Source organism: Panthera leo, chromosome D1, assembly GCF_018350215.1.
Source record: "Panthera leo isolate Ple1 chromosome D1, P.leo_Ple1_pat1.1, whole genome shotgun sequence".
NCBI classification, from domain to species: Eukaryota; Metazoa; Chordata; class Mammalia; order Carnivora; family Felidae; genus Panthera; species Panthera leo.
Window position 1 is genome coordinate 63,431,975 of NC_056688.1, and position 25,576 is coordinate 63,457,550.

Sequence of the window (25,576 nt, forward strand, 5' to 3'; positions counted from 1 at the left end):
AGAACCTTTGTACATTGGCTATGTTAAGGGCTCTGCTTAGTGAGGGAAGACAGAGGGCTCACAGTCTGGTAGGGAAGGCAAATAGGTGAATGTTACATTAGAATGTGATGGGGCTGAAGGGCTAAAAGCCTCTGCAGGGGAAATGTAAAGGTGCCCTCATTGTAGTCCTTAGCTGATCCAGCCCAGTCCTGTACCAGGCTGCAGGTCCCAGCTAAAAATAGGTCTTGATAAGTCATAGCCCCTGCTTCCAGCCAATGTAGTGTAGAGGGGCAGCTGCCGAGGGTCTCCCTGGCCCACAGAGGAGACCAGGGCAGAACTATTGGTCTTAGCCCTCTGTACAAAGGGGTGCAGCTAGACTGGTTCCCTTCTGCACATTAAGAACTTTGTGGGCTCAAGTTTCTCCTTTCAGATTCAGTCACTTCTTTTGGTTACTTTTATCCCCTGGAAGGGCACACTGCTTCTGAGTTGCCTCTTTGCCAACTACCAACTATTACCAACTCTGCCTGTGGGCATCCCTAGTCCCAGGGCCGTTTGGCGAAATGTAGGGTGGAGGGGACACCTTGGGACCATCCTTAAGCAAGGGACTTTTTTCTTCAGCCAAGTATGGAGAGACCCTCTAACTGACATAGACCACAAACCTTAAACTTTCCTCTAGGGATTGGGTATGTTTGTGAAAAGGCAGAGTAGGGGCCTCAAGCCTTGTGATGCTAGGCCCAGGAAGCCGGAGAGCATGCTTTTAGTTCCATCGTCCATCCCTAGCTCTTCACCAAACTCCCAGCTTTTGTTAAAATAATCCAGTATCTTAAAGCTAGATTATTAATACTATTCTATATTTTCCATTATGTATCTTATTTTAATTAATACTTTTAAAAAAAGTTTATTTTCAGAGAGAGAGAGAACACAAGTAGAGGAGGGACAGAGAGAGGGAGAGAGGGAGAGTCTTGAGCAGGATCCACACTGTCAGCGCAGAGCCTGACACAGGGCCTGAACCCATGAACCATGAGATCATGACCTGAGCCAGAATCAAGAGTTGGACACTTAACTGCCTAAGCCACCCTGGCACCCCAATCTTAATACTTTTGACATTTGCTTGGTTTTATAACCAAGTTATCAACTATTTTCACATATAAGGTTTACTGGTTTTGTTTACCCACTCCCTTTTGTTTTTTTTAATCAAAGTATGGTTGACAACCAATGTTACAGTAGTTTCAGATGTACAAGATAGTGATTTGACAAGTGCTTCTATACATTCTGCTGTGCTCACCACAAGTGTAGCCACCATCTGTCACCATACATCGCTATTACAGTACCATCAACTATATCCCCATGCTGTGCCTTTCATCCCTGCGACCTTTCCGTTCCATAACCAGGCACTGTAACTCTCCCTCCCCTTCACCCATTTTGCCCAACCTACCACCTCCCTCCCCTCTGGCAGCTCTCAGTTTGTTCTCTGTATTTATGGGTCTGTTTTCTGCTTTTTGTTTTGTTTATTCACTGGTTTTGTTTTTTTAGATTCCACACATGAATGATATCACATGGTATTTGTCTTTCTCTCTCTGACTCATTTCATTTAGCATAATGCCCTCTAGGTCCATCCATGTTGTTGCACTACCATTTTTAGAAATACCCCATCTTTTCATTATTTTCATTCTTAAATGGCAGCAATATTTCTTTGAGTATTTATTTTTTCTTTTTTTTTTTTTTTTTTAATTTTTTTTTTTTTTTAACGTTTATTTTTGAGACAGAGAGAGACAGAGCATGAACGGGGGAGGGTCAGAGAGAGGGAGACACAGAATCCGAAACAGGCTCCAGGCTCTGAGCTGTCAGCACAGAGCCCGACGCGGGGCTCGAACTCACGGACTGTGAGATCATGACCTGAGCCGAAGTTGGCCGCTTAACCGACTGAGCCACCCAGGCGCCCCGAGTATTTATTTTTTCTAAGAAGGGAGTTAGAGGTGTTAAAATTTCTAAGTTCTTTATGTCTAGGATGACTTTATAATGTCCTTATATCACAGATTGGCTAGATATTGAATTCTGAAGCCACAGACATTTTTTTCTCCAAACCTAGGATATTGCATCATTGTCTTCTGATATTTAGCATTGTACTCCAATCTGTTATCAATCTGATTTTTTTTTTTTTTCCTGGGCAGGTAATCTGTTTATCAGTTATTTGATAATGGCTCTTAGATTTGCTCTGGTCTCCTTCCAGAATTCATACTTGTATATTGGATTTTCTGGATCTCTTCTCCATTTCTTTTATCTTCAGCATCATTCATTCCTTTATTCTGAATTCTGAGGAAATATCATGAGCTTATCTTATAAACTTCCATTTTCTTGGCATCTACTCTGTAATTTCCATTGCATTTAGAAGTACACACATATTATATGTATACACATGCTTATGTGCACATGTATATGTATATAAGTATATGCATATGTGAATATATACCTGAATATATTTCCTAGCCCTGTCTACTGAAGAGACTAAGAAGCAAAGACACTCCAACAGCAAGAAACAACTTTGTGTCCTGGTCTTAGTTGCTAATATCATTCCCTACCAGGGCTCCTCAGAAAATGGGTGACTCCAGGGCTGTCACAGGGTAGGTACAAGATGAGCCTAGAATATCTTTTTAAGGTCTTAAGGACACAGAAGGGATGCCAACTGTCCAAATCTGAGGCAATTTTAGCACTGAAGTACAAAGTAAACTATTGGAAAAATAGGAATTTATAATCCACACTGATAATAAGTAGATAAATAAGTGAGGGAGAAATGAGGACTTGCACTTACAATAGAATGCCTAGAGCCAACTGATAAATGTAGAAGGAGAAAAATTGGAGGGAAAAATCATCATTTTGCAAACATTCTGGTAAATGTTGGATCAGGTAAAGTCATCAGTGGGGCAAATTCGATGAGATGTAGAATATTTGCACAGTCTTAGAGATTCTCCTACAGAGACTACTTATTAGTTGCAAGGGAGGGGAGAAAAAACACTAGCAATTATTTAGTAGAGAAATTGGGCAACATTTTGACCAGGTGATCAAAGTTAACATCACCAATGAGAGACAGACATCATGTGCCTCCAGACATGATACCCAGAGAACACAACATTACCTATTCAGTAGTCCAGCTGAGAATGAATAACTTCAGTCATGAAAAGAATCATATAAACACAACATGAGGAACTTTCTGTTAACAAAAAAGGGAGAAAAGGGTCAATATACTTCAAAAATGTCTGTTAGAAAAGATTAAAGCTATGGGGAATGTTCTAGATTAAAAGAAGTTAAAGAGACATGACAAGTAAATGTGGTACTTGATTCTGGACTGGGTGCTGTAGTTGAGGGGGAAAATGCTATAGGACCTTATTAGGTCAATTGACAACATTGGAACATGGACTATAGGTTAAAGAATTGTATCAATATAATATATGAAGTTGATAATTATAGTTATATAAGAGAATATCCCTATTCTTAGGGAATACATAGTATTTGGGGGATAAATGATATATGTAACTTACCCTCAAATAGCTCAGTAAAGAATTGTGTGTTGGTGTATACATATGCCCATATACATACAGAGCCTGTAAACACAAGTGATAAAATGGGTAAAATGTTAACAAATGGTATACATATATTCTTTTACTGCTCTTTCTTGCAACTTTAAAAAATTTGAAATCACTTCTAAATAAAGTTTTAAAATGCAATGAAACTTACTGAGTAGATACCACAGCAAATGTGTGTCAGAGGATATTTGCTGTTAATCCTCAAGAGTGTATCTTCTCACGTGTCTGGGGATACAATGCCTGCTCTTTTTTTTTTTTTTTTTTTAATCTTTTTAACATTTATTTATTTTTGAGACAGAGAGAGACAGAGCATGAAGGGGGGAGGGGCAGAGAGAGAGAGAGACAGACAGAATCTGAAGCAGGCTCCAGGCTCTGAGCCATCAGCCCAGAGCCCGACGCGGGGCTCGAACTCACGGACCGTGAGATCGTGACCTGAGTTGAAGTCGTACGCTTAACCGACTCAGCCACCCAGGTGCCCCAATGCCTGCTCTTTCTTACAGAGGAAGTTCTTCACTTGTCCAAGATTTGATGTTGACACAACTGCTATCAAAGATTATATGAGTCTCTAGCCAGATCTTTTGAGTTCAGACAAAGGAAGATTGGAAGGGTTTAAATTTACTATCATTTTTTTTTCTGGTCAGATGAGAGCTTTGATAGCCTGATAGTGATTCTCAGTCTTTCATTATTCTGCTCTCCATGATGGATGATGCTTACACATGTAAGATTCATGATTCCCATCATTTGGGTATTATTTTATCCCTTTTTCTCTCACTGAAGAAAGTATACTGGAACTCAGATGAATGAGAATGACAACTTTACTGTAATATCCTTGAGTCTAGTCAGATATATTTTAAGTAAATTACAAATCTCAGTACCATAACTATTATTAACTGCAAATTACTTTTGACACATATCTAACAACCAAATATAAATAATTGGTCAAGGATTATGCAGCAGCTTATGAGATGAAGGGAGGGAATAATGGCCAGAAGTACACAAAATAGGAAGCATCACCATTTACCCCTTATGGTCCTCTCTATAGACCAGATCTTTTTTCATATGCATCTCACTGGATTTATTCATTTGTCTAACAGGTATTCCTTGAGTGCCTATATTGTGCACCAGGCTTGAGGTATATCAATAGATAAATAACATCCCCCCCCCCACCCACCCACCCTCATGGGCCCAACATTGTAGCAGGGAGAGAAAGACAACAAATTATAAACATAAAATATAACCAAATTATGGAGGCACCTTGGGTGGTTTAGTCAGTTAAGCATCTGACTCTTGATTTCAGCTCAGTTCATGATCTCATAATTTGTGGGATCAAGTCCCACATTAGGCTCTGCACTGTCAGCAGAGCCTTCTTGGGATTCTCTCTCCCTCTCTCTTTGCCCCTCCCCTACTTGCACACAGCTCTCTCTCAAAATAAATAAATAAACTTAAAAATATATGTATGTATCTAACCAAATTATGGAGTACATTAGAAGGTGATAAGTGGCATAGAAAAAAGAATAGAGAAGGTAAGAGGTGTTGAGAATGCCAGAGAGGGTAGAAAGCGGTTTTTAACGGGTTGGGCTACACAGGCCTCATGCAGATGGACTTGAATTTGGTGAAGAAGTGAGGTATATGGTTTTCTAAGGGAAGAGTGTTCCAGAAAGAATGAGCTACCCATCAGAGGCTCTCAGCAGGAGAGGGCATACCTGGGGTGTATACAAGCATCAGCAAAGAGCCTGGTGTGTCTGGAGCAGAGTGAGATGGAAACTAACAGAAGAGGAACGCTTCCCTTTTGCTGCCATCACATTTTCCCAGATAGCCTTTCCTTGGAATAACTATCTCTTAGATGGTCCCCACCTACAATAGTCCCCACTGGACAATTTTGGACACCCCATCCCTGGCACTTTCAGGACCTTCCTTCCTGCCATTATGGGCTCTTGACAGACAACTCCCTGTCGTGCCCCTCCCCTGCACCCAGCCCAGGCCTTAACCTGCCCTGTCCCTCAGGGGAGGAGAGTCCTGTGCCCTTGCCAGTCTGCGGGACCCGTCCAATCGTGCAGCAGCAGCGCATCTGGCACCTGTACCGAGTCATCTCTGAAAACATCAGTGAATGGAAGTGCATGGCTTTTGCCAAGGTGCTGACACCCTTTCTTGGAGCCCCTGCCTCAGAGTGGAGAGTCTGCAGGGGTGGGGGGGGAAGGGTATCCAGCTAACAGTGAGCCTTCCTCCCTCCAGTTCAGCATGACTATGGCCCAGGAGAAGACAGATGGCTGGCTGACAGAGGCGGCCCAGCTGAGCACGACCCTGGGGCTGCACAGCCCGGTTCTGCAGCGCTGTATGCACATGCTGGAGGAGTTTCGCATCTACCTGCCAATACTTAGCAGGCTGGGCAGCTTCCAGCTGCAGAACTTAAACTTCCAAGTCCTCCTGCGAGGTGTGTTTTGGATAGAGTCAGAGGGGAGGGGAAGGGAAGTACAGGTGGATTAGAACAATGTAAGGACTCAGTTCCCTGCTGCTCCTGTAGGAAACACCTTTCCTCCCTGGGTTGCTCCCTGCCTTTGCCCCACAGGGATAAACATTTCTAACCTCATGCACACCATGTGAGTCTCCTCTGCTGACTTGGGCTAAACTCAAGCTACAGTCTTAGCTCTGGGCTCTGTGTTGTGTTCTGGACCCTAGGTTCTGGGTTCTTGGCTCTATGTTGTGCTTTGAGATCTGCTGTCTGGGAGCTGGGCTGGGCTGGGCTGGGCTCAGGGTTGCAGATCTGGGCTCTAGGATATGGGCTGGATTCTGCCATGTACTGAGTGTTGCTCTGACTTGTCCCCTCTACCTCCAGCCTTAGGGCTGGGCAGTCTTCAGAACACGGAACTCCTTACACTGGGCCAGCTGCTAACTTGTCCGCTGCTCGAATTTGCAGATCAAATCAATCAGGTGGGGCCCTCCAGAGAGAAGGAGTTGATCCAAGCCCAGAACCTATGTGCTAAACTCTAATAGAGCCAGTTAAGTCCCAGCAGCCCCTTGAGACAGGGGACAGTAGATACTGGCTTGTGGGTGGGAAGGCGGGAGGTTGAGTTTTTGGTCCTGCCTGTGGGGTGTGGGGATCTGATGGGTGGTCTCAGACTCTGCCTGAGAGCATGCCCCATCCCCAGAAGGAACTGGGTGGCAGCCCCAAATTTGTGGGCACACAGGATGGCAGATGTCCTCCAACACTTGCCCTGTTCCAATATGAACTGATTAAGGCACTATCTGCTCAGCTGAAACCTTGCAAAAGGGTAGGCTTCAAGGCAGCAGCCCTAGGTCAAAGTATGCTGCCGATGTCCTACCTGAGGCCAAATGGTCCCACTCTACATTTCTGAGACTTCCATTCCCCTGAGCCCTAGCCCTGGAGTCCCACTTTCAAGGCTATCCCCTGAGCCATCACCCAGTGCTAGTTCCTGAGACCCAGCTGTTCCAGATCTGGCAGTGTGAAAACGAACAAATCCGTGCCCAAGAAACTCTCCGGCGGCTGCAGCGGGTCTGGGAGGCACGCCAGCTGCGACTGATCAACTTCATCCTGTATGTACCCTATGAGCCCCCAGCCTTGGAGCGCTCCAAGAGGCAAATGTTCCATAGCCCCCAGTGGGAGGTGGTGAGCAAGGATAGCGGCACCTTCATCCTTTCAGGTGAGACCCAGCTCTTGTTGTCCAGTTATAGCCCTCTGCTAGGGGCCACATTTGTCCACCACATCCACACAACCCTGCCCAATCTGGCTTCTCTAGCCAGGGCCCCATCCTTACTGAGCAACCTGAGACATCTGTCTGTTCTGAGACAGTTCTTCCATGTAGCACCTGTATAGTCTTAATCTTGGGAGCCCCCTGCTCCCTCCCTCCTACCCAATGCCTGGCCCTTTCAGCAAAGGTCCTTCCCTTTCTGGGTGGACTAAAAAAATCCCTCACAGTCATGTCTCTCCATTTTCCAGTGCTCTTTCCTCTAGATTGCATCCTGTTGTTGGATCTCTTGCCCCATTCATTCACTCATTTGTCATTCCTGCATCAAACCTACCTGCCTTCTCGGAGCCAAACACAAGAGACCTTGAGATTTACAGTCCAAGTCCTGTCCTCTAGGAGCTCCTAGTCCAGTGACAGAGGATGATAGAATAGAGATAAGTGCATGATGGAGAATTTAACTGAGGGCAGTAGAATCTCAGAAAGAGGACTAGCTTCAAAGGACTGGGGAGAGTCAGAGGAATCTTCTTTTCCCGCAGGTAAAGGCCTCATTGCTGACTCCTGAAGGAGCAGAAGTTTGCCAAACTTACAAGGAGAGAAGGGCATGCCGGGCAGAGAGAACAGCATATGTACAGGCACCCAAGATGGTATAGTTAGGGAACTGCCAGTAGAGGAGAAATTGTCTTATCCAATCCACTTGAAACTCAACTGGCAAATTCAAAGTTAGCTAAATAGAGAGATCATAAAATATGAGATATACATGGCTTAAAATTTTTACTTTAGCTTAAAACATATAAACATAACCTTTTAGCCTGAGGACAAGGGCTTGACCTTGATTTGCAGTCGACTGATAGAAGTTCCTCACTGCCTTTCCTGCATTAATGCATTGTCCACCATTTCTACTTTCAGCTTCTGTAAAGTTGAGCAGTGACATGAAGACACTTGTGAAGTTGCTGGAGTCCAAAATTTTTCTAGATTTTATTATAGTTTCCCAAGTTTTAAAAATTGACTGGCCTAGGGGCACATGGTGGCTCAGACAGTTAAGCAACTGACTTTGGATCTCAGCTCAGGTCTTCATGTCAGGGTTGTGAGTTCAAGCCCTACATTGGGCTCCCTGCTGGGCATGAAGCCTACTTAAAAAAAAAAAAATTGGAGTATACCTAATTTAATATCATGTTTTTATCAGCTCACCTTTACTGAAGGTTTTCCATAGTTTCCATAGAACCAGCAACTCTTCCTCACCCATATTTCAGTGGTTAACATAATATGAGATCAAATTCTGTAATTAAGATTATAACTCACATGGACAGGCTTTAAACACACTCTGACTCTAGGAGAGCATACTTTGCAACTAGTGGAAGAAAAAATGTTTGAGTCTTCTAGGGAATAGCTTGAGAACTGAGTTTCAGTATAATTTGGGTATTCACCACCCCTGCCCTTGCCCCATCTGCCTGCCAGCTCCGCTCAGCTAGAACCCACTCTTCCTCAGATTACAGCAGCTTGCAGGATTCTATCCAGGAGAGTCTTCAGGTATTGTTCAAGATCCTGGCCATCCAAAAGTCAGAAGACTTAAACAAAATAGCTTTGGAGTGGGTGACCATCATGCATAGCCTGAGTGAGTGCAGGCCTCTAGCCTGGAGAGTGGGTGGGATCTAGGGCGGGAATGCCCAGAGGGATGGGGTGAGAGGTGGGGGTTGGGTGGGGGAAGACCAGAAGGACAGAGTGAGGACCTTCTTCTTACTTCTTGGGCTCAGGTGACCAGGTGAAAGTTTATTTACAGGACAAGTTTGCTCTCCAAGGAAGGTCCCTGGGTCCTGCTGAGTATTTGGGGGTGGGGCACCCTGAGAGGTCAGGGTCAGCTGGACCTTGCGGAAGCTGGAACCCTAGCCTCCCTCCAGTGATCCTCTGGTGTTCACACAGGTGCCCTGCTGGAGGTGTGGGTGACTTTCCAGCAGAAGTGGATTTTTCTGAATAAAGTTCTGTATGAGATGAAGATCGAGTTTCCTAGTTCCGACCTGGTAGGAAAGAGGGGTGAGGCAGGTGGACAAGGGCTACTGCATAGTGGGGCTTATCATGGGAGGGGGAGCTGCCCTCACTTTTACCCCCTCCCTCACTGCAGAACTCCCGGTTCAAGGCCATGGATGATCAGTATCGGATCCTGATGCAGACCTCTGTAGCTGACCCCCTGGTTCTGTCACTTGTAGTGCCCAGCATCAAGCGGAGCCCTCACTTCCGAGGCCAGCAGCTACAACAACTGCTGCAAGCGGGCTCGGTGGAGCTGGAGGGCATCATCATGGCCCTGGAGACCGTGCTTTATGGGGTGTGTGCTGACTTCCCCCGCCTCTTCTTCCTCAGCAATAGTGAGCTGGTAGCCCTGCTGGCTGCCCCCCTGGAATCATGTGAGGCCCAGCTCTGGGTACGACGCTGCTTCCCTCATGTGTATGCTGTGAGTTTCAATTCCAGCCTGACTGACAAAAACACGGATGACCGGGACTCAAGCCCAAAGCCATCTACTCAGGTGGAGGCATTTGCAGTGCTTGGGGCAGGTGGGGAGGAGGTGAAGCTGCAGAGGTCTGTTCCTCTGCATCCGGATCTCCCCAAATGGCTGGCCCATCTGGAGAAGTGCCTGCGTTTGGCACTTGTGCACATGCTGCAGGGCTGTGTGGCTTCCCGTCTCGCTCTGGGCCCGTCCCTAGATGAGGCCTTCAAGCAGCTGCCCCAGCAAGGCCAGCTGCCCTTGCAGCTGTGTGTCCACCACTGGCTAGACTTAGTCCAGGCCTTCCCTTGGCAGTGTGTGATGGTGGCAGAGGAGGTGGTATGGTGGGCGGAGATGGAGGAGGCTCTGCTAGAGGGGAGGACCCTGGCCATGGTCCCCACGCATGTGCGCAAGCTCGAGGCACTGGTGCATTTTATACGGGCTCACAGGGCCTCCCAGGGTGGGCAGCCCCTGTCTTCTGTTCGCCAGACCAGCCTGCTCAGTGCTCTGTTGGTCATGGCAGTGACTCACCGGGATATAGCACAGCTGTTGCAGGAGCACCAGGTCAGTGATCTGACAGATTTCCATTGGGCCCGCCAACTCAAATACCACCTGGGTTCACCTCACATCGCCCCCCAGAAACCCCTGCAGAGTCTCAAGACTATTGCATCTACTGAGACTTCTCTGTCACCAGCTGCATGCTGGATAGATGTGCTGGGTCGGTCCTTTCTGTACAATTATGAATACCTGGGTCCCAGACTAGGGTCTCTACCCAGCCTGCTGCCTGAGCGGCCAGCCCTGGTGCTGTTATTGGCCTTGGAAGAGGTGGCCTGTGGGGCTCTACTGGGCCCTGAAGGAGTGGGCAAGACAGACATGGTGAAGAGCATGGCACAGGCCCTGGGACGCCAGCTGGTGACAATGCCCTGCCTACCTCAGACAGAAGCCCAAAGCCTGAGCAACTACCTGAACGGGGCCTTGCAGGGTGGTGCCTGGCTGCTGTTGGAGGAGGCTCAGCGCCTGCCCCTTGGCTTGCTCTCTGCCCTGGGCCAGCGCCTCACTCAGCTGCACCACCTCTGTGCCCCACTGTACCAGGAGGCCTCCCGAAGTACCAGCGCTGTTGACCCCACACACCCCCTGGGCAGTGGCGTCTTTGAGAAACATCACGTGTACATACGCCTTTGCTATGGCTGTTTCCTGACGCTGCGTTCCCTGAGTCCTGCTGTGCCTGCCAACCTGCACCTGCTGCTACGGCCTGTGGCACTGACACTGCCTGACTTGCAGCAAGTGGCAGAGCTGACCCTGCTGGGTGCAGGGATGCGGGATGCCTCCCGCATGGCTTCCCGCTTGTCTAAATTCTTCTCCCTAGAGCGTGAGCTGGTGTCTGCATCCCTGCCCTGCCGCTTGCCATTGCTCAAGCAGGTACTGGAAGACACGATACAAGACTTACATGTGATCAAGGAGCCCAAGTCCCAGCAGCCCCACAGCCTAGCTGTCAATGAGGAGGCTGCCCTATTGCGTGCCCTGCTACGCTCACCACTGTTCAGCATCCTCAGTGGTGTCCACCTGCATAACCTCCAAGAGCTGCTCTGTGGGCTCTTCCCTAATGCCCGCCAGGTGTTGGCAGAGCCTGTGACCCACACGCTGAGGAAGCCATTGCTGGTGGAGGAACTACAGCAGATAGGCCTCCATCCCAGCCCTGATATTTTGGGATCCCTGGAGCAGCTGAGCCAGGCTCTGAGCCGGGTTTCGGGTGTTTTGCTCCTGGGCCCTGCAGGCAGTGGCAAGACCACTTGTTGGCATAGCTTATTTAAGATCCAGAATCGGCTGGCAGCCAGGGAGGACACCTCAGCTCAGGGCTGCCAGCCTGTGGAGATCACCCACCTGTATCCCAATGTCCTCAGCCCCCAGGAGTTCCTGGGATGGCTAGAGGGCCCCTGCTGGCACCATGGCGTCTTCCCCAGGCTGTTTCGTGCAGCCAATCCATGTAAGACTGCAGGCCCAAAGGGGCCACCACAGGAATCGGTGGGTATCCAGCACTGGATAATATGTGATGGGGTCGCCAGTGCTGCCTGGCTGGACTCTATCACTTGCCTCCTGAGCGATGCCCCCCAGCTCAGCCTCCCCAACGGGCAGCAGATAGCACGACCCCCAGGTACTTTTCTCCTGATGGAGGTGGGAGATGCAACAGGTATGTCCCCCAAAGTGGCAGGCCGGTGTGCCCTCGTCTGGTGTGGCGGGGAGCAGACTTGGCAAAGCATGCTTAGTGTTCTGATGGCAACCCTGCCCCACGAGTACCGCCTGCAACCCCAGACAGTCACTGAGCTCAACCGCCTGGCTCAAGCACTGGTGCCAGCGACGTTTCGATTCCTCACCCGGCAGGGCGCCAGCTCTCTGCTGCAGGTTCATGGGCAGCAGGCCGTTTGCCCAGGTGTGGCCGAAGTGACCAGCCTGGCCCGTATCTTGCGTGGTCTGCTTGGCCCCCACCTGCGCATAGATGAAGGGGAGAAGGCGCATGTCTCAGGTGAGGGAAAGAGAAGGGATGGCTTGGGACAAGGGGCCTTGAGGACAGCTGGCATACAGCTGGTGCCTGGGGTCTGGGTTCCTTAGTTGATTTGGGCCTGGGGACCAAAAATGGGCAGCAGAGCCAATCTCTACTCACTTCCTCCACCCCCCACTTTTTCCTACCTGGGCTCCTATTCTGGCCATGGTGACCTTTGCAGAGGACCTCAGCTGTAGTGATCCTGTGGCCCAGAGCTTCAAGTCCTCAAAAAGCAGCTCTCTGAACCCATCCCAGGTTGCCAGTGATGATGTACCTAATAAGTGCAAGGAGCATTCGCTGGCTGTCAGCAGCTTTCTCTTTGCATTGGTTTGGGGCTTTGGAGCCCACCTTCCCTCCAGGTATCTGCAGGGGTGGGGCCGGGGGTGGGGGATTCAGAGAGCTGAGATGGACTGGCACATGGGAGTTAAAACCCAGGTGACATGACTGTCGGGGAGGGTGGAATGTGTGAGTGTGTCACAAACAGAATGGAATTGTTGTAACTATCTGACACTTTTGCCTGTACATCCATCTGAACAGGCTCTGGCCCCTCTTTGATACCTTCATGAGGGGATCTATCAGTTGCCTCTGCAACTACCTGGAGCCACTGCCTTCAGCCTTGGTGTTTGATCTACATGTATGCCCTGAAAATGGGACATTGGTCCCCTTCACTGGCCATTACCTGGGCAGCCGCATCAGAGGAATTCCGGGCACCTTCAACCCTTCTCCCCAGGTGTGAAGACAATGGGGCAGTAGCTGGGCTTGGGGCTCAAGGAGATATCCTGGGGGAGTCTATGTTCTGGCGCCAGCTGGGGCTCCCCCCTGCTTCTGTTCTTCGATATGTTTTCACAATCACAAGAATATGTGAAGTGTTCTGCAGGTGCAGCTCTAAGACAATACCCCTAGACCTTTGCTTTCACCTAGATTACTGCCTAGATTGGCACTGCCCCAGTAAGCCCTGCTCCTGTCCTGCAGACTGAACGGCTCTTATATGTGGTGGACCTGCTGCTGTCAGAGGGACACCCAGTGCTGCTGGCTGGAGAGGCGGCAACAGGGAAGTCAACCTTTGTGGAGATGCTGGTGGAGCCACATCACCCTTACACGTACAGCCCCATCCACTCTGCCTTTAGTCCCACCCACCTGCGCCTGCTGCTGAGTCAAGGGGTCCAGGGCCAAGCACAAGCTGCCCCATCACCTGGGCCGCACCTGGATTCTAAAGGCTCCCTCCTCTTCCTGCTGGAAGATCTGCACCTGGCCACTTCTAGTAAGTAGCTGGGCGGAGGAAGAAAGGAGTCATGGTGATCTCTTGAGACTGTAAAATCCCTAACGATATTTACTGACTCTCAGACACTTACAGACCAAACCTCAGCATCCCATTCTTAATATTTTCTCATTGAAAATGTGCTCCCTGAACAATCACACCCCTCTCATGGCCTCATCTGCCATCTCTATGCTTTGACTGCTAAATCTTTATCCCTGGCCAGGCTTTTCTTCTAAGTGCTAGACCTGTTTACACAGCTACTTACTGTATATCTCTATCTTGTCCCACTGGCACTTCAGACTCAACACTGAACTCATCATCTGACCCTGAAAACCTGTTCCTGTCCTTTAGTAATGAGTACAACCATCCATCCAGTCACTTAAGTCAGAAATCTTGTTGACATCTCCTGCCATCTTACCGAAGTCCAGTCACCATGTCTCTCAATTTTGCATTCTAAATATCTCTCAAATCTGTCCACTTATTTCCATTCCATCTTCCCTGGTTCAGTCAGTCACTACCTGGAACTTTGGTGAATGCTCTTGAAAGATTCCTTGCGATGAGGCTTTCTTCTCTGACACTCTGTACTCTAACTGGAGTCAACTATGTACAGGCATTCAGTAAGTCAGGCTTCCTCTAGCCTCTGGGATTGCTGTCTTCTCTGTCTTCCCTCCTCTATGTATCTGGATAAGTCCTTATTCTTTACACATAAGCTTAGGCAACATCTTTTCCAGGAAATCTGAGCCTGCAGGCTAGGTTAGATATTCATCTCATGCTCTGTACAAAAATCTGTGACAACCATGGTTTTATGATTGTGTGTTTACTTGTTGATCCTTTCCACTACACTCTGAGCTTCATGAGAAGAGAGATTTGTCTTATTCATTCTGATAGACCCAAGAGGAAGTAAGTACTCATTAAGAGTTTATAGAAGCAAAGATTACAAAGGAAAGGGGAAATTGAGATAAAAGTCTGGGATACTAAAATTTAAAGTTTCTAAAGTGATAATGACAGGTTTGAATGTGGCCATGAGATATGCCCATGGGAATGGGCAGAAGTAAAGTATAGGGCAAAGTATTAGCTGGATTGTCCAGTTAGACACTGAAGTCTTTTATGAAATGTAGAAAACTTGAATCAGGTTGTAGACACACTTAATAATAATAGGTACAATTTATTGAGGACTGTGTGTTACAAACTTTATATCATCTTTAGTGCTCATAAAATCCTATTAAGATGGAAATTTGTTATGATCATTTTAAAGATGAAGAAACTGAAAGATTTTTATAACTTGCCCAAGATACTCTAGCCAGTAAAATGTCAGAACCAAGATTAAAATTAAGTCTGTTTAGCACCAAGACCTGTAATTTTCTGCAACTATCTTATTTGGCCCTTTCAGTAAATTTGCACAAATAATCAGATTGTCAGTTGTAAATAGAAGGGGTAAATTCAGATCTGAATAGCAGCTGAGAAGAGATTTCAGCAGGAAGGCTGAAAACATTGCAAGCGATGTTGTGGAGTGAAGTATATTACAGCTGGCATTGTAAAAGCTGTCCTAGGGTGGGGGTGCCTGGATGGCTCAGTCGGTTGGGTGTCTGACTTCGGCTTGGGTCCTGGTCTCATGGTTCATGAGTTCCAGCCCCACCTCGGGCTCTTGCACTGTCAGTGCAGAACCTGCCTAGGATTCTCTCTCTGCCTCTCTCTCTCTTTCTCTCTCAAAATCAATAAATAAACTTTAAAAAGATATTTAAAAAGAGATGTCCTACGGTAATAGCCAACATCTAGTATAAAAAAAAAAATTAATAGACATACAACAAAACAAAAAACTGTGACCCATTGTCTAGAGAAAAGTCAATAAAAACTGACCTTGAAATGGTCTAGAAGTAGAACTTAGCAAATATTTTATAGCAGCTATTATAAAAGTACTCAGATTCTTAAAGGAAAATATGATCTTAATGAGTGAACGCATAAGTAATCTCAGCAAAGAAATAGAAACTACCAAAAATAACTAAATGGAAATGGAAAGAACTGGAAAACACAATAACTGAAATGAAAAAGTCACTGCATGGTTTAACAGCAGATTGGCAATAGCAAAAGTGAGTGAATCCTGAAGAACAGAAAAATACTGAATATGAATACAGCTTCAGTATAACACACATGTAACTGGGGTTCCCAAAGGAAAGGAGAGTGAGATTAGGGCAGAAAAAAACCTATGAGGAAATAATGAACAAAATTTTCCCAAATTTCTTGGAAAATACTGACTTTCAGAAAGGGAAAGCTCAGTTATCCCCAATTAAAATAATAAAGAGAAAACCACACCTAGGCACATCATAGTCAAACAGCTGAAAATCAAAGAAAGAGACACTTGAAAGTGGTCAGAGAAAAGATAAAACACATTATGTACAGATGAATGATATTAAGAATGATGGTTAACTTCCCATCAGAAACAACAGAACCCAGAGGATGGTGAAATATCATCTTTAAAGTACTAAAAGGGGAGAGAATTACCTTAGAATTCTCTGTCCAGTATAGATACTCTTCATAAATGAGGATAAAATAAAAGTATTTCAGATGCATGAAAGCTGAGAAGATTTACTGTCGCTAGAACTGCACTATAAGAGATGCTAAAAGATGTTCTTCAGGCAGAAGGGAAATAGAATTGTATGGAAACTCAGATCTATGGAAAAGAAGGAAAAGCACCAGAAATGGTAAATGTGTGGGTGCATATAAGTAACCTTCTTTTTCATCTCTTAGTTTCCTTAAAAGATAGTTGATAGTCGGGGCGCCTGAGTGGCTCAGTCGGTTGGGTGTCCAACTTTGGCTCAGGTCGTGATCTCACGGTCCGTGAGTTCAAGCCCCGTGTCCGGCTCTGTTCTGTGCTGACAGCTCAGAGCCTGGAGCCTGTTTCAGCTTCTGTGTCTCCCTCTCTACCCCTCCCCTGCTTGCGCTCTGTCTCTGTCTCTCTCAAAAATAAATAAACATTTTAAAAAATGTAAAAAGTTGATAGTTTAAAAATAAAAGTAATAACATTTTTGGCAGAAGTAGAAAATAACCTGGAACGGTAGCAAAAGGATAGGGTGGGAGCAGTGAGTAAAAATTATACTATTGTAAGGTTCTTGCATTCGTGAAATGTGAACTAGGAATTGGGGAAGGTCAGGCATGAGGTGTGAAGTGGCACAATATTACTTCTAAGTATTGATACATTAAGGAGGCATATTGTTACCCTAGAAAAATCACTCAATAACAATAGCAAAGAGCATAATTTAAAATATATAATATTTTAAATATAAAAATATTTAAGTATGTAAAAGGAAGCAGTAAATGAGCAATAGAGGAATTAAAAAAAAGAGACGATTAGAAGACAAATGACAATATGATGGACTTTAAACCAACTGTATGAATAATTACATTAAATGTAAAGTCCTAAGCACTCCAAAAAGTCCTTCAAGACAAAGGGTATTACCAGAGATAGAGAACTGGATATCTCAGTGTTAAAATATTTAATTAATAAAAAAGACATAAAAGTCCTAAATGTGTATGCACCTGAAACCGCTTCAAAATATACAAAGAAAAAGAGGGGCGCCTGGGTGGCTCAGTCGGTTAAGTGTCCAACTTCAGCTCAGGTCACGATCTCACAGCTTGTGGGTTCAAGCTCCGCATTGGGCTCTGCAGTTAAGCGTCCAACTTTGGCTCAGGTCATGATCTCACAGTTTGTGGGTTCAAGCCCCACGTCAGGCTCTGTGCTGACAGCTCAGAGCCTGGAGCCTGCTTCTGATTATACTATTGTATAGTATAGAGGTATCTCCCTCTCTCTCTACCCTTACCCTGCTCGTTCTCTGTCTTTTTCTCTCAAAAATAAATAAATTAAAAAAATTATAATAAAATAATAAATAAATACAAAAATATACAAAGAAAAAGAATGGATAGAAATGAGGGACAAATAGCAAGTCCAAAATCACTACAGGAGATTTAATACTCCTCTCAATACTTAATAGAACAGGAGAGAGGAAATAAGGATATAGATCTAAATAGCCCTATCAACTATATTTACATTTACAGAACCTCATACCCACCATCTGCAAAATACACTTTCTTTTCAAGTGTATATGGAGCATTCTCCAAGATAAATGATAATGCTGGGCTATAAAATAAGTCTCAACAAATGTCAAAGGATTAAAATTTGTAGAATATTTTCTCTGACTACAATAATAAAACTCAATAACAATAATACACCTAGAAAATTCCCAAATTCTTTGCAATTAAACAACACACTTCTAAATAATTCATGCATCAAAGAAATCACAAGGGAAATTAGAAAATATTTTGAACTGAATAATAAAACAAAACATATCAAAATCTGTGGGATGTAGTTTAAGCAGAGCATTGTGATCAAATGGACTATATCCCCAGAATGTAAAGTTGAGTCAGCATTCAAAAATCAGTATAATTTATGACATTAACAGAATAAATGAGAAAACATGTAAGATCATCTTAGTAGATAAAGAGAATGCATTTGATAAAATTCAACACTATTCATGGTAGCTCTTAGCAGACTAGGAATAGAAGGGAACTTTCACAGTTTGATGAAGGACATCTATTAAAACCTACAGCTAATTACGTACTTAATGGTGAAATATTGAACACTTTATAAGATCAGTCACAAGGCAATAACATCCACTTTCACTGCTTCTATTCAATATTGCACCAGAGGCCCATCAGTGGGTCTCTGGTGCACATCAGTGCACCACAGCAGTGCAATAAGAAAAAGAAATAAAAGATTTTAAAATTGGAAAAGACAAACTAATACTCTCTCTACTGTCATATAACATGATTTTCTTTCTTTTTTTTATTTTTTAAATGTTTGTTTATTTTTTGAGAGAGAGAGCAAGCCAGGGAGGGGCAGAGAGAGAGGGAGAGAGAGAATCCCAAGCAGGCTCTGCGATCTCAAGACAGAGCCCGATGTGGGGCTCAAACTCATGAACTGTGAGATCATGACCTGAGCTGAAATCAAGAGTTGGACACAACCGACTGAACCACCCAGGTGCCCCAACATGATTTTCTACAGAGTATCCTAAGTAATCTACACCATCACCACCAACAACAAAACAACCCTACAAAACTGCTAGAATAAATAAGTGAATTTAATTTAGCAGGGTCATAGGATACAAAGTAAATCTATTGAAATCATAAGTATTTCTATATCCTAGTAACAATTGGCAATCAAAAATTTTAAATATAGCTTAAAATATCATCTGAAAGCTTAAAATATTTAGGAATAAACTTAGATATAAACACTGAAAATCACTAAATATTGCTGAGGTAAAGGAGACAAATAAATGAAGAGATATACCATGTTCATGGGTCAGAGGAGTTAATATCATTACGGAGCTCATTCTCCTCCCCCAGTTGATCTATAGATTCAGTGGAATGGCAATCTAAATCTTCTAAATCTGAGCAGGCTTTTTTTTTTTTTTTTGTATAAAATGACAGGATTGATAGGCTTATTCTGAGACTTATATGGAAACACAAAAGACCTAGAAGAGACAAAACAACTTTGAAAAAGAAGAATAGGGGCACCTGGGTGGCTCAGTCGGTTAAGCATCCAACTTCAGCTCAAGTCATGGTCTCACTGTTTGTGGGTTCGAGCCCCACATCGGGCTGTGTACTGACAGCTTGGAGCCTGGAGCCTGCTTCAGATTCTGTGTCTCCTTCTCTCTCTGCCCCTCCCCAACTTGTGCTCTGTCTCTGTTTCTCAAAATAAATAAATGTAAGAAAGGAAGGAAGGAAGGAAGGAAGGAAGGAAGGAAGGAAGGAAGGAAAATAAAGTGGAAAGGCTTACACTATTTATTTCAACGCTTACTACAGGGCTATAGTAATCAAGAGAGTGGGGTATTCATATAAGGACATGGGTACAGACAGACTAATGGGAGAAAACAGAGAATCTTATATAATCATATATAGTCAATTGGTTTTCAACGAATGTGCCAAAATAATTCAATGGGGAAGTTGGAACAACTACATATCTGTTTGGTGAAAAAAAAGAAACCCTGAATCCTACCCCATGACATACACAAAAATTAATTATAAATCAGTTAAAGACCTAAATGTAAAAGCTAAAATTATAAAACTTTACAAAAAAATGTTAGAGAAAAATCTGTATGACCTTGGTTAGAAGCAATGATTTCTTAGGACACAAATATTGGATTTTGTGAAAATTAAAAACCTATGCCCTTCAAAAGACACTGTTAAGAAAATGAAAAAGTAAGCCATAGACAAAAATACAATACACATATCTGACAAAGGACTTATACCCAGAATACATAAAAAAGCTCTTACAACTCAATAAGAAAACAAACTCCATTTTTAAAAATGGATAAAAGATACTTCACGGGGCGCCTGGGTGGCGCAGTCGGTTAAGCGTCCGACTTCAGCCAGGCCACGATCTCGCGGTCTGTGAGTTCGAGCCCCGCGTCAGGCTCTGGGCTGATGGCTCGGAGCCTGGAGCCTGTTTCCGATTCTGTGTCTCCCTCTCTCTCTGACCCTCCCCCGTTCATGCTCTGTCTCTCTCTGTCCCAAAAATAAAATAAAAAAGTTGAAAAAAAAAATTAAAAAAAAAAAAAAGAAAAAAAAAGATACTTCACAAAAGAAAGATTAGTGAGTGGTCAACAGCACCTGTGGCAGCATTATTCTGCACAGTCAAAACCTAGAAACAACCTAAATGTCCATCAGCGTGTCAGTGGGTCTACAAGTTGTGGTATTTTTATAATGGACTACTACTCCAATAAAACAGAATAAACTGACACACGTGAAACATGGATGAATATCAGAATCATGCTGAGTGAAAGAAGCCAGACATGCTAAACTACATACAATACGATTCCCCTTACATGAAGTTCTAGAACAAGCAAAGCTAAGCAATAGTGATACAAATCAGATCATATAGAAGTTCCTGGGACAATGTGGCAGGGTACTGACTGCAAAGGGTCATGAGGGAACTTTCTGAGGTGATGAAAATGTTCCAAATATCATTGGAGTAGCGGTTACATAGGTGTGCACATTTGTTAGAACTCGTGAGCTACACATTTAAAATGTGTACATTTTATTTTACATAAGTCATAGTTTAACACTGACTTCACAGAAGTGTGTGTGTGAGAACTCCTCTCTCTTGACTGTGATGACTGCACTTTCCCCCTATTGTGTCAGATCAGGCTTCCATCCGTCCCAGCTTCCAAACTTCCTGTTGTTAACAAATAATTGGTCACAGAAATAGGATTTTCAGGGAGAAGGAAGAAGAAATCACTCGCTTTTAGGGAGGGTGTGGGGGAGACAGAACAATATACTCAGACGTGACAAAGTCCCAGCACATCCGGTGTACAAAATTCCTTTAGAACCCTGTGTGTGCCCGAAGTAAACCCAGGGAAGCAGGAATAGGAAGAACAGGTGACACCATCATGTGTGCACCTGCATGTCCTCACTGTCAGTCTTCATGTCCCACAGACCCAGAGAAGACCTGCCAGCCAGTGTTGGAGACTTTGCGCCAGGCCATAGATGGCACGGTGTATGCCCACAGCACCTTGGAATTGCAGATGCTGCAGCCTCTAGTCAACTTCCTTGCCACTGCCACAGTACCAGGCTTCTGTGAGCTCCCACTGTGCCCACGTCTCTTTAGACTCTTCACAGTGCTGGCCCTGGGTAGCATGACCCAGGCCATCCTTCTGAGCAGGCATACACCTAGCATCCAGGCCTGGCTTGAGCGCTTCCCCTCTGTGGAACGGGAGGGGGTTCTAGCGAAAGCCCTGGTCCAGGCCTCAGTGGAGGCCTGGGAGGCTGTGGGAAACTGCTTTATGCCTTCCCCGCTCCACCCACATTACCGCTTTTCCCTGCACTCTGTGAGCCAACTACTGGGCAGCTTGCAGCTGCTGCCAACCAGGATGGGCTCCCGGGGTTTTCTGGATATTCCCAACCATCAGGAGCACTTGCACCGGGTGTCAGGCTTACGTGGCACCCGCCTGACAGTCATGATGGCCACATGTAACATGGTGCGTCTTTGGTTGCATGAGGCACAGAGGACATTTTGTGATCGGCTGGATAGCCCTAGAGAACGCTCCTACTGTGCCAACCTGCTCCTAGAAGTAGCTCAGAGTGTCTTCTGCTGTGAGCCAGCACCCCAGCATGGGGGCAAGGGCTATGAGGAGGAGGAAGAAAATGAGGAGGAGAGGGTGCCCGAAGTGGAATCTGAAGGGGAGTTGGCCCAGTGGGAGGACTTAAGCAACAGTGGCAGTGAGACAGAGGAGGAGGACGACCCTTATGGCCTTCAGGTCACCACAGGCTCACCCTCCAATGATTCAGGTCTAGCACCTTCCACAGCACCAGTAAAGAAGGAAAGCACAGAAATTATAAGTCAGGATACAAGCCAGGATGAAGGCACAAAAACCTGCAGCTGCAAACTTCAGTTAAACAGAAACAAGAGTTGGTGGCAGAAAACCGCCCAGATGGACCTGGTTTCTCCTCTGTTGCTACCAGTGCTACTACTCTGCCCCTGGGAAAAGCCCTCTGACCTGGTCTTCAGTCAGGAGCTGACACTAGGGTCCAACTCTGAGAGCCCCAGCCTGTACCTGGAACGGCAGTGGGAGAGCCTGGAGGAGCAGCTGTCCACCACAGCCTCTCAGCTGAAGTTGAACGCCTCCCTTGCCTCTTGCCACGCCATGGCCATGCACGTGGCCCGTCTGGTCCGGGTGCTGGCCAGGCCTCGGCAGCACGGCATACTGCTCTCAGGGGCTTTGGGTACTGGGCGCCGTACTGCCATCACTCTGGCAGCTAGCATTTATCAGGCCCGCCTCTTCCATCTGCCATCTGGCTCAGAGGAGGCCATTCTCCAGTGTCTACGGGATGCTAGCTGGCATGCTGGCATGTTAGGCCAGCCAGTGGCCCTGCTGGTGCCCAAGGGTGTGGATCTTACTACCCTTCATCGTCTGCTGGCCCTGGCAACCTCGGGCAGTTTCCCTGACCAGTATACAGAGGCAGATCTGGAAAGTATTGAAGAACATCTCCCCAAGGAGAACCTTAGTGTCAAGCAGAACATCAAGAAGGAAGTGCTGTTGCACAGGTGAGGCCAAGAACCCCATACTAGGAACTGCTTTGCTCTTGCTCTGTCCTGGCCAAAAGGCCAAAAAGAAATCTAAGAGCTGCTGTGAGAGCTCAGATCAGGGATAAGGGGTCAGGTTTGGGGTTGGGACCTCGATGGGCAAACAGGGATAAAGGGGAGGACAGTATCTGAGCTCCTGGCCCACAGGTTCTACCAGCAAGTGTGCAACCACCTGCACATGTTCATCCTGATTGGAGATGACCAGGCCCACAAACAGCTGCCCTCGACCCTTTACCTGAGGCTTCTTCAACTGGCCATTGCTAGCATTGACCGCTATGAACCCTGGGACCAAGACTCCCTGATCAGTGTGGTCCGGCACTACCTGGGGGGTGCTCAGAATCCATCCATTGATGATGGTGAGCCCTTTTTACTGTTCTCACTACACATCCCAACCAAGTTTTAATGAGGATTCAGGTCAGTCTCTCTCTCTCCCTAGAACCTAGTGACCCCCTTCACCTTTTCTGCCCCTTTTCCTAAGTCAGAAGAGGGTCCCTTTTCTTTCCCATTCCCCCACAAGTTCACAAGCCCAGGCTAAAGTCATGCCCATTTCAGACTCCTTGAAGTGCCCAGACCTCCAGGCGTCAATTCCCAGTGTGGCCAAAGCCATGGCTCTCATCCACCTTTCGGCTGCCAGCTACCATGGACACCTATGCCCTGAGTTGCCACTAGTCACCCCCAAGACATTCCTAGACTTTCTGGACACCTTCGTGCTGCTGCAGCAACAGATGACTCTGCAGATTAAGAAGAAGGCCCAACGGTAAGTGGCCCCATTTCCTGCACTGTACCTCCTGCTTCCTTGGGTCCACTAATTGGTATATTGTTTCTCCAGGATCCAGAATGCCCTGGAAAATCTGAGAATGCTTATGGAGAAGCACAATGCCCACACCAACTTTGTCTTTAACTTGGAACAGTTGCTGAAGAGTTCCCGCAAGGTAAAGGGGGAGAAGATTGTGAGGTATGCACAGTAGGGTCAAAGCAGGAGACCAAAGGGGGATTTTGGAGGGACCAACCAAACCGAACCTAAGGGTTTTTTTTTTTTAAGTTTATTTTTATTTATTTTGAGAGAGAGATAGAGAGAAAGCAGGGGAGGGGAAGGGGGCAAAGGAGACAGAATCCCAACAGTGCAGAGCCCAATCGCGGGGCTCGAACTCATGAGCTGTGAGATCATGACCTGAGCTAAAATCAAGAGCCAGACACTTCATACCTACTGAGCCAGGCACCTCTGAACCTCAGTTCTTATCTCTTAAGAGTACTCCTTTCCTCAGGGGATCTCTTTAGTCTCTGCTATCACCTCCTTTAGAGCTTAGGCTCAAGGTTGCCCATAGCACAGCTGACATCAGGCCGATTCTTCTAAACACATGAAACCCCAGTGTCTTCTTCTGGTTTCCTCAGTATGTACCTTGACTATGGGAAGTTCAGTGTACTCCCCAAAATCTCCATGGATTCCCAACGGAAACAGGGCAGAGATTATACTCTCATGATCACCTCTACTCTTATCTCTTCTTCTCCTGGATTCTCTATCATGACTTGTTAGCACACCTCTTATAGCCATCCTGTTCTCCCATATAGCTTTGTCTCTGTACCTCTTCCCTCCACAAAAGCACTGACTATACAAGGCTCTTGTGTCCACCGAGTAAATGTGGATGGGTGATGGCAGTGGGTCAATTTAGATTTTAGACCAGACCAGAGACTGGAATGGTACACTAGACCTCAATGTCCTGAATTTCTTTAGTCACCCTCCACAGGGCATTTCCCAGTAACCAGCTCTTCTCTTCTCCTCCCTCTCCCCGTGCCCATTCACAATGCTATTCAACCACTCCACTTTTCCTTTAGAACTCTCCCAATACAATTCTCATGTAACAAGAGATATTTTTCTCGTCCAAACTTAAATCTCATTTTGTTCTTAATAAGAGAGAATTCCAAAATAGCTTTTCTTTTTATTCCTGCTACACAAGGCTTTGGTGAAGGTTCAGGGATAACTGCAGAGAAGTGAACTAGTGGTCAACTCACTAGTTCAAATGGGTTGGACAAAAGGACAAATACTTCCCCTCAACTGGGATTTCGGGCCATACAGCTCCCAGTGGCCAGTCTGTCTCTTTTGATGGGTGCCTCAGGGATATCACCCAGTGCTGTGCAACTCTAGGGGCATGGCTTCCATTGTGTCTACATGCATGGTTGTCAACGTGTTCTCTGTAAATGATGTTGGAGTTCTCACGGTACTGATACCCTCCTACCATCCACCACCAAGGGTCACTAGCTTAGATAAAACTTCAGGGCTCATTAAGGTGAAAACAAAACAAAACAAAACAAAAAAGTTCACAGAGGGACAGGAATGCCCATTCAAGTGTTTTCCAAATTCCAGTGTCTTGTGTTGGGTCCTGCCATTTCCCAAAGTGATTAATACCAGGAATTGTTGATCTGATTTAAAGGTGCTACTATTCTTTGAGTCAGTTATATCAGAGCACAACATAAGAAACCCAAAAATCTGAATAAGAGATGTTCATAGTGGATGCGCCTGGCTGATTCAGTTAGAAAAGCATGTGACTCTTGATCTCAGGGGTTTTGAGTTCGAGCCCCGCACTGGGTGTAGAGATTACTTAAAAATAAAACCTTAGAGAGAGAGAGGGAGAGAGAGGTTCATAGTGTCAGAGGCATTCAATGTCAGATCCTTTGCCCATTCACTCAACAGCTGTAATAGTGTGTACTTCTTTCAGTGTTCCCCACACCAGGAAATGGCATCACCATCCATTTAGTCACTTAAGCCAAATCCCAGGAGTCATTCTGGAGCCCTCCATCTCCCTTTTCTCTCATATTCCACTGGTTCATTTATTCATTATTGTACTCTACAACAATTAAGGGAACTCCACTTTTTTTCTATCCAGCCACTCATTGATATTTATGTCTGT

The 25,576-nt window shown here is 45.7% G+C and overlaps 1 protein-coding gene across 20 annotated transcripts in view; it reads left to right on the forward strand.

Moving 5' to 3' along the window:
- Window positions 1–25,576, forward strand: part of DNHD1 (dynein heavy chain domain 1) — a 92,870-nt gene that overhangs the window by 53,174 nt on the left and 14,120 nt on the right. For 14 of the 20 annotated variants that reach the window (XM_042906047.1, XM_042906058.1, XM_042906060.1 and 11 more), the window contains 14 exons: window positions 5,565–5,692; window positions 5,793–5,991; window positions 6,394–6,488; window positions 7,012–7,219; window positions 8,751–8,876; window positions 9,182–9,279; window positions 9,381–12,258; window positions 12,458–12,635; window positions 12,814–13,006; window positions 13,249–13,537; window positions 21,023–22,631; window positions 22,818–23,026; window positions 23,223–23,427; window positions 23,500–23,602. In XM_042906047.1, coding sequence (XP_042761981.1) covers window positions 5,565–5,692; window positions 5,793–5,991; window positions 6,394–6,488; window positions 7,012–7,219; window positions 8,751–8,876; window positions 9,182–9,279; window positions 9,381–12,258; window positions 12,458–12,635; window positions 12,814–13,006; window positions 13,249–13,537; window positions 21,023–22,631; window positions 22,818–23,026; window positions 23,223–23,427; window positions 23,500–23,602 — 6,518 coding nt within the window. Of the gene's footprint in view, window positions 1–5,564; window positions 5,693–5,792; window positions 5,992–6,393; window positions 6,489–7,011; window positions 7,220–7,800; window positions 8,269–8,750; window positions 8,877–9,181; window positions 9,280–9,380; window positions 12,259–12,457; window positions 12,636–12,813; window positions 13,007–13,197; window positions 13,538–21,022; window positions 22,632–22,817; window positions 23,027–23,222; window positions 23,428–23,499; window positions 23,603–25,576 lie in introns of those variants that run through there. The other 6 variants (XR_006193811.1, XM_042906052.1, XM_042906063.1 and 3 more) reach the window with 6 other exon arrangements.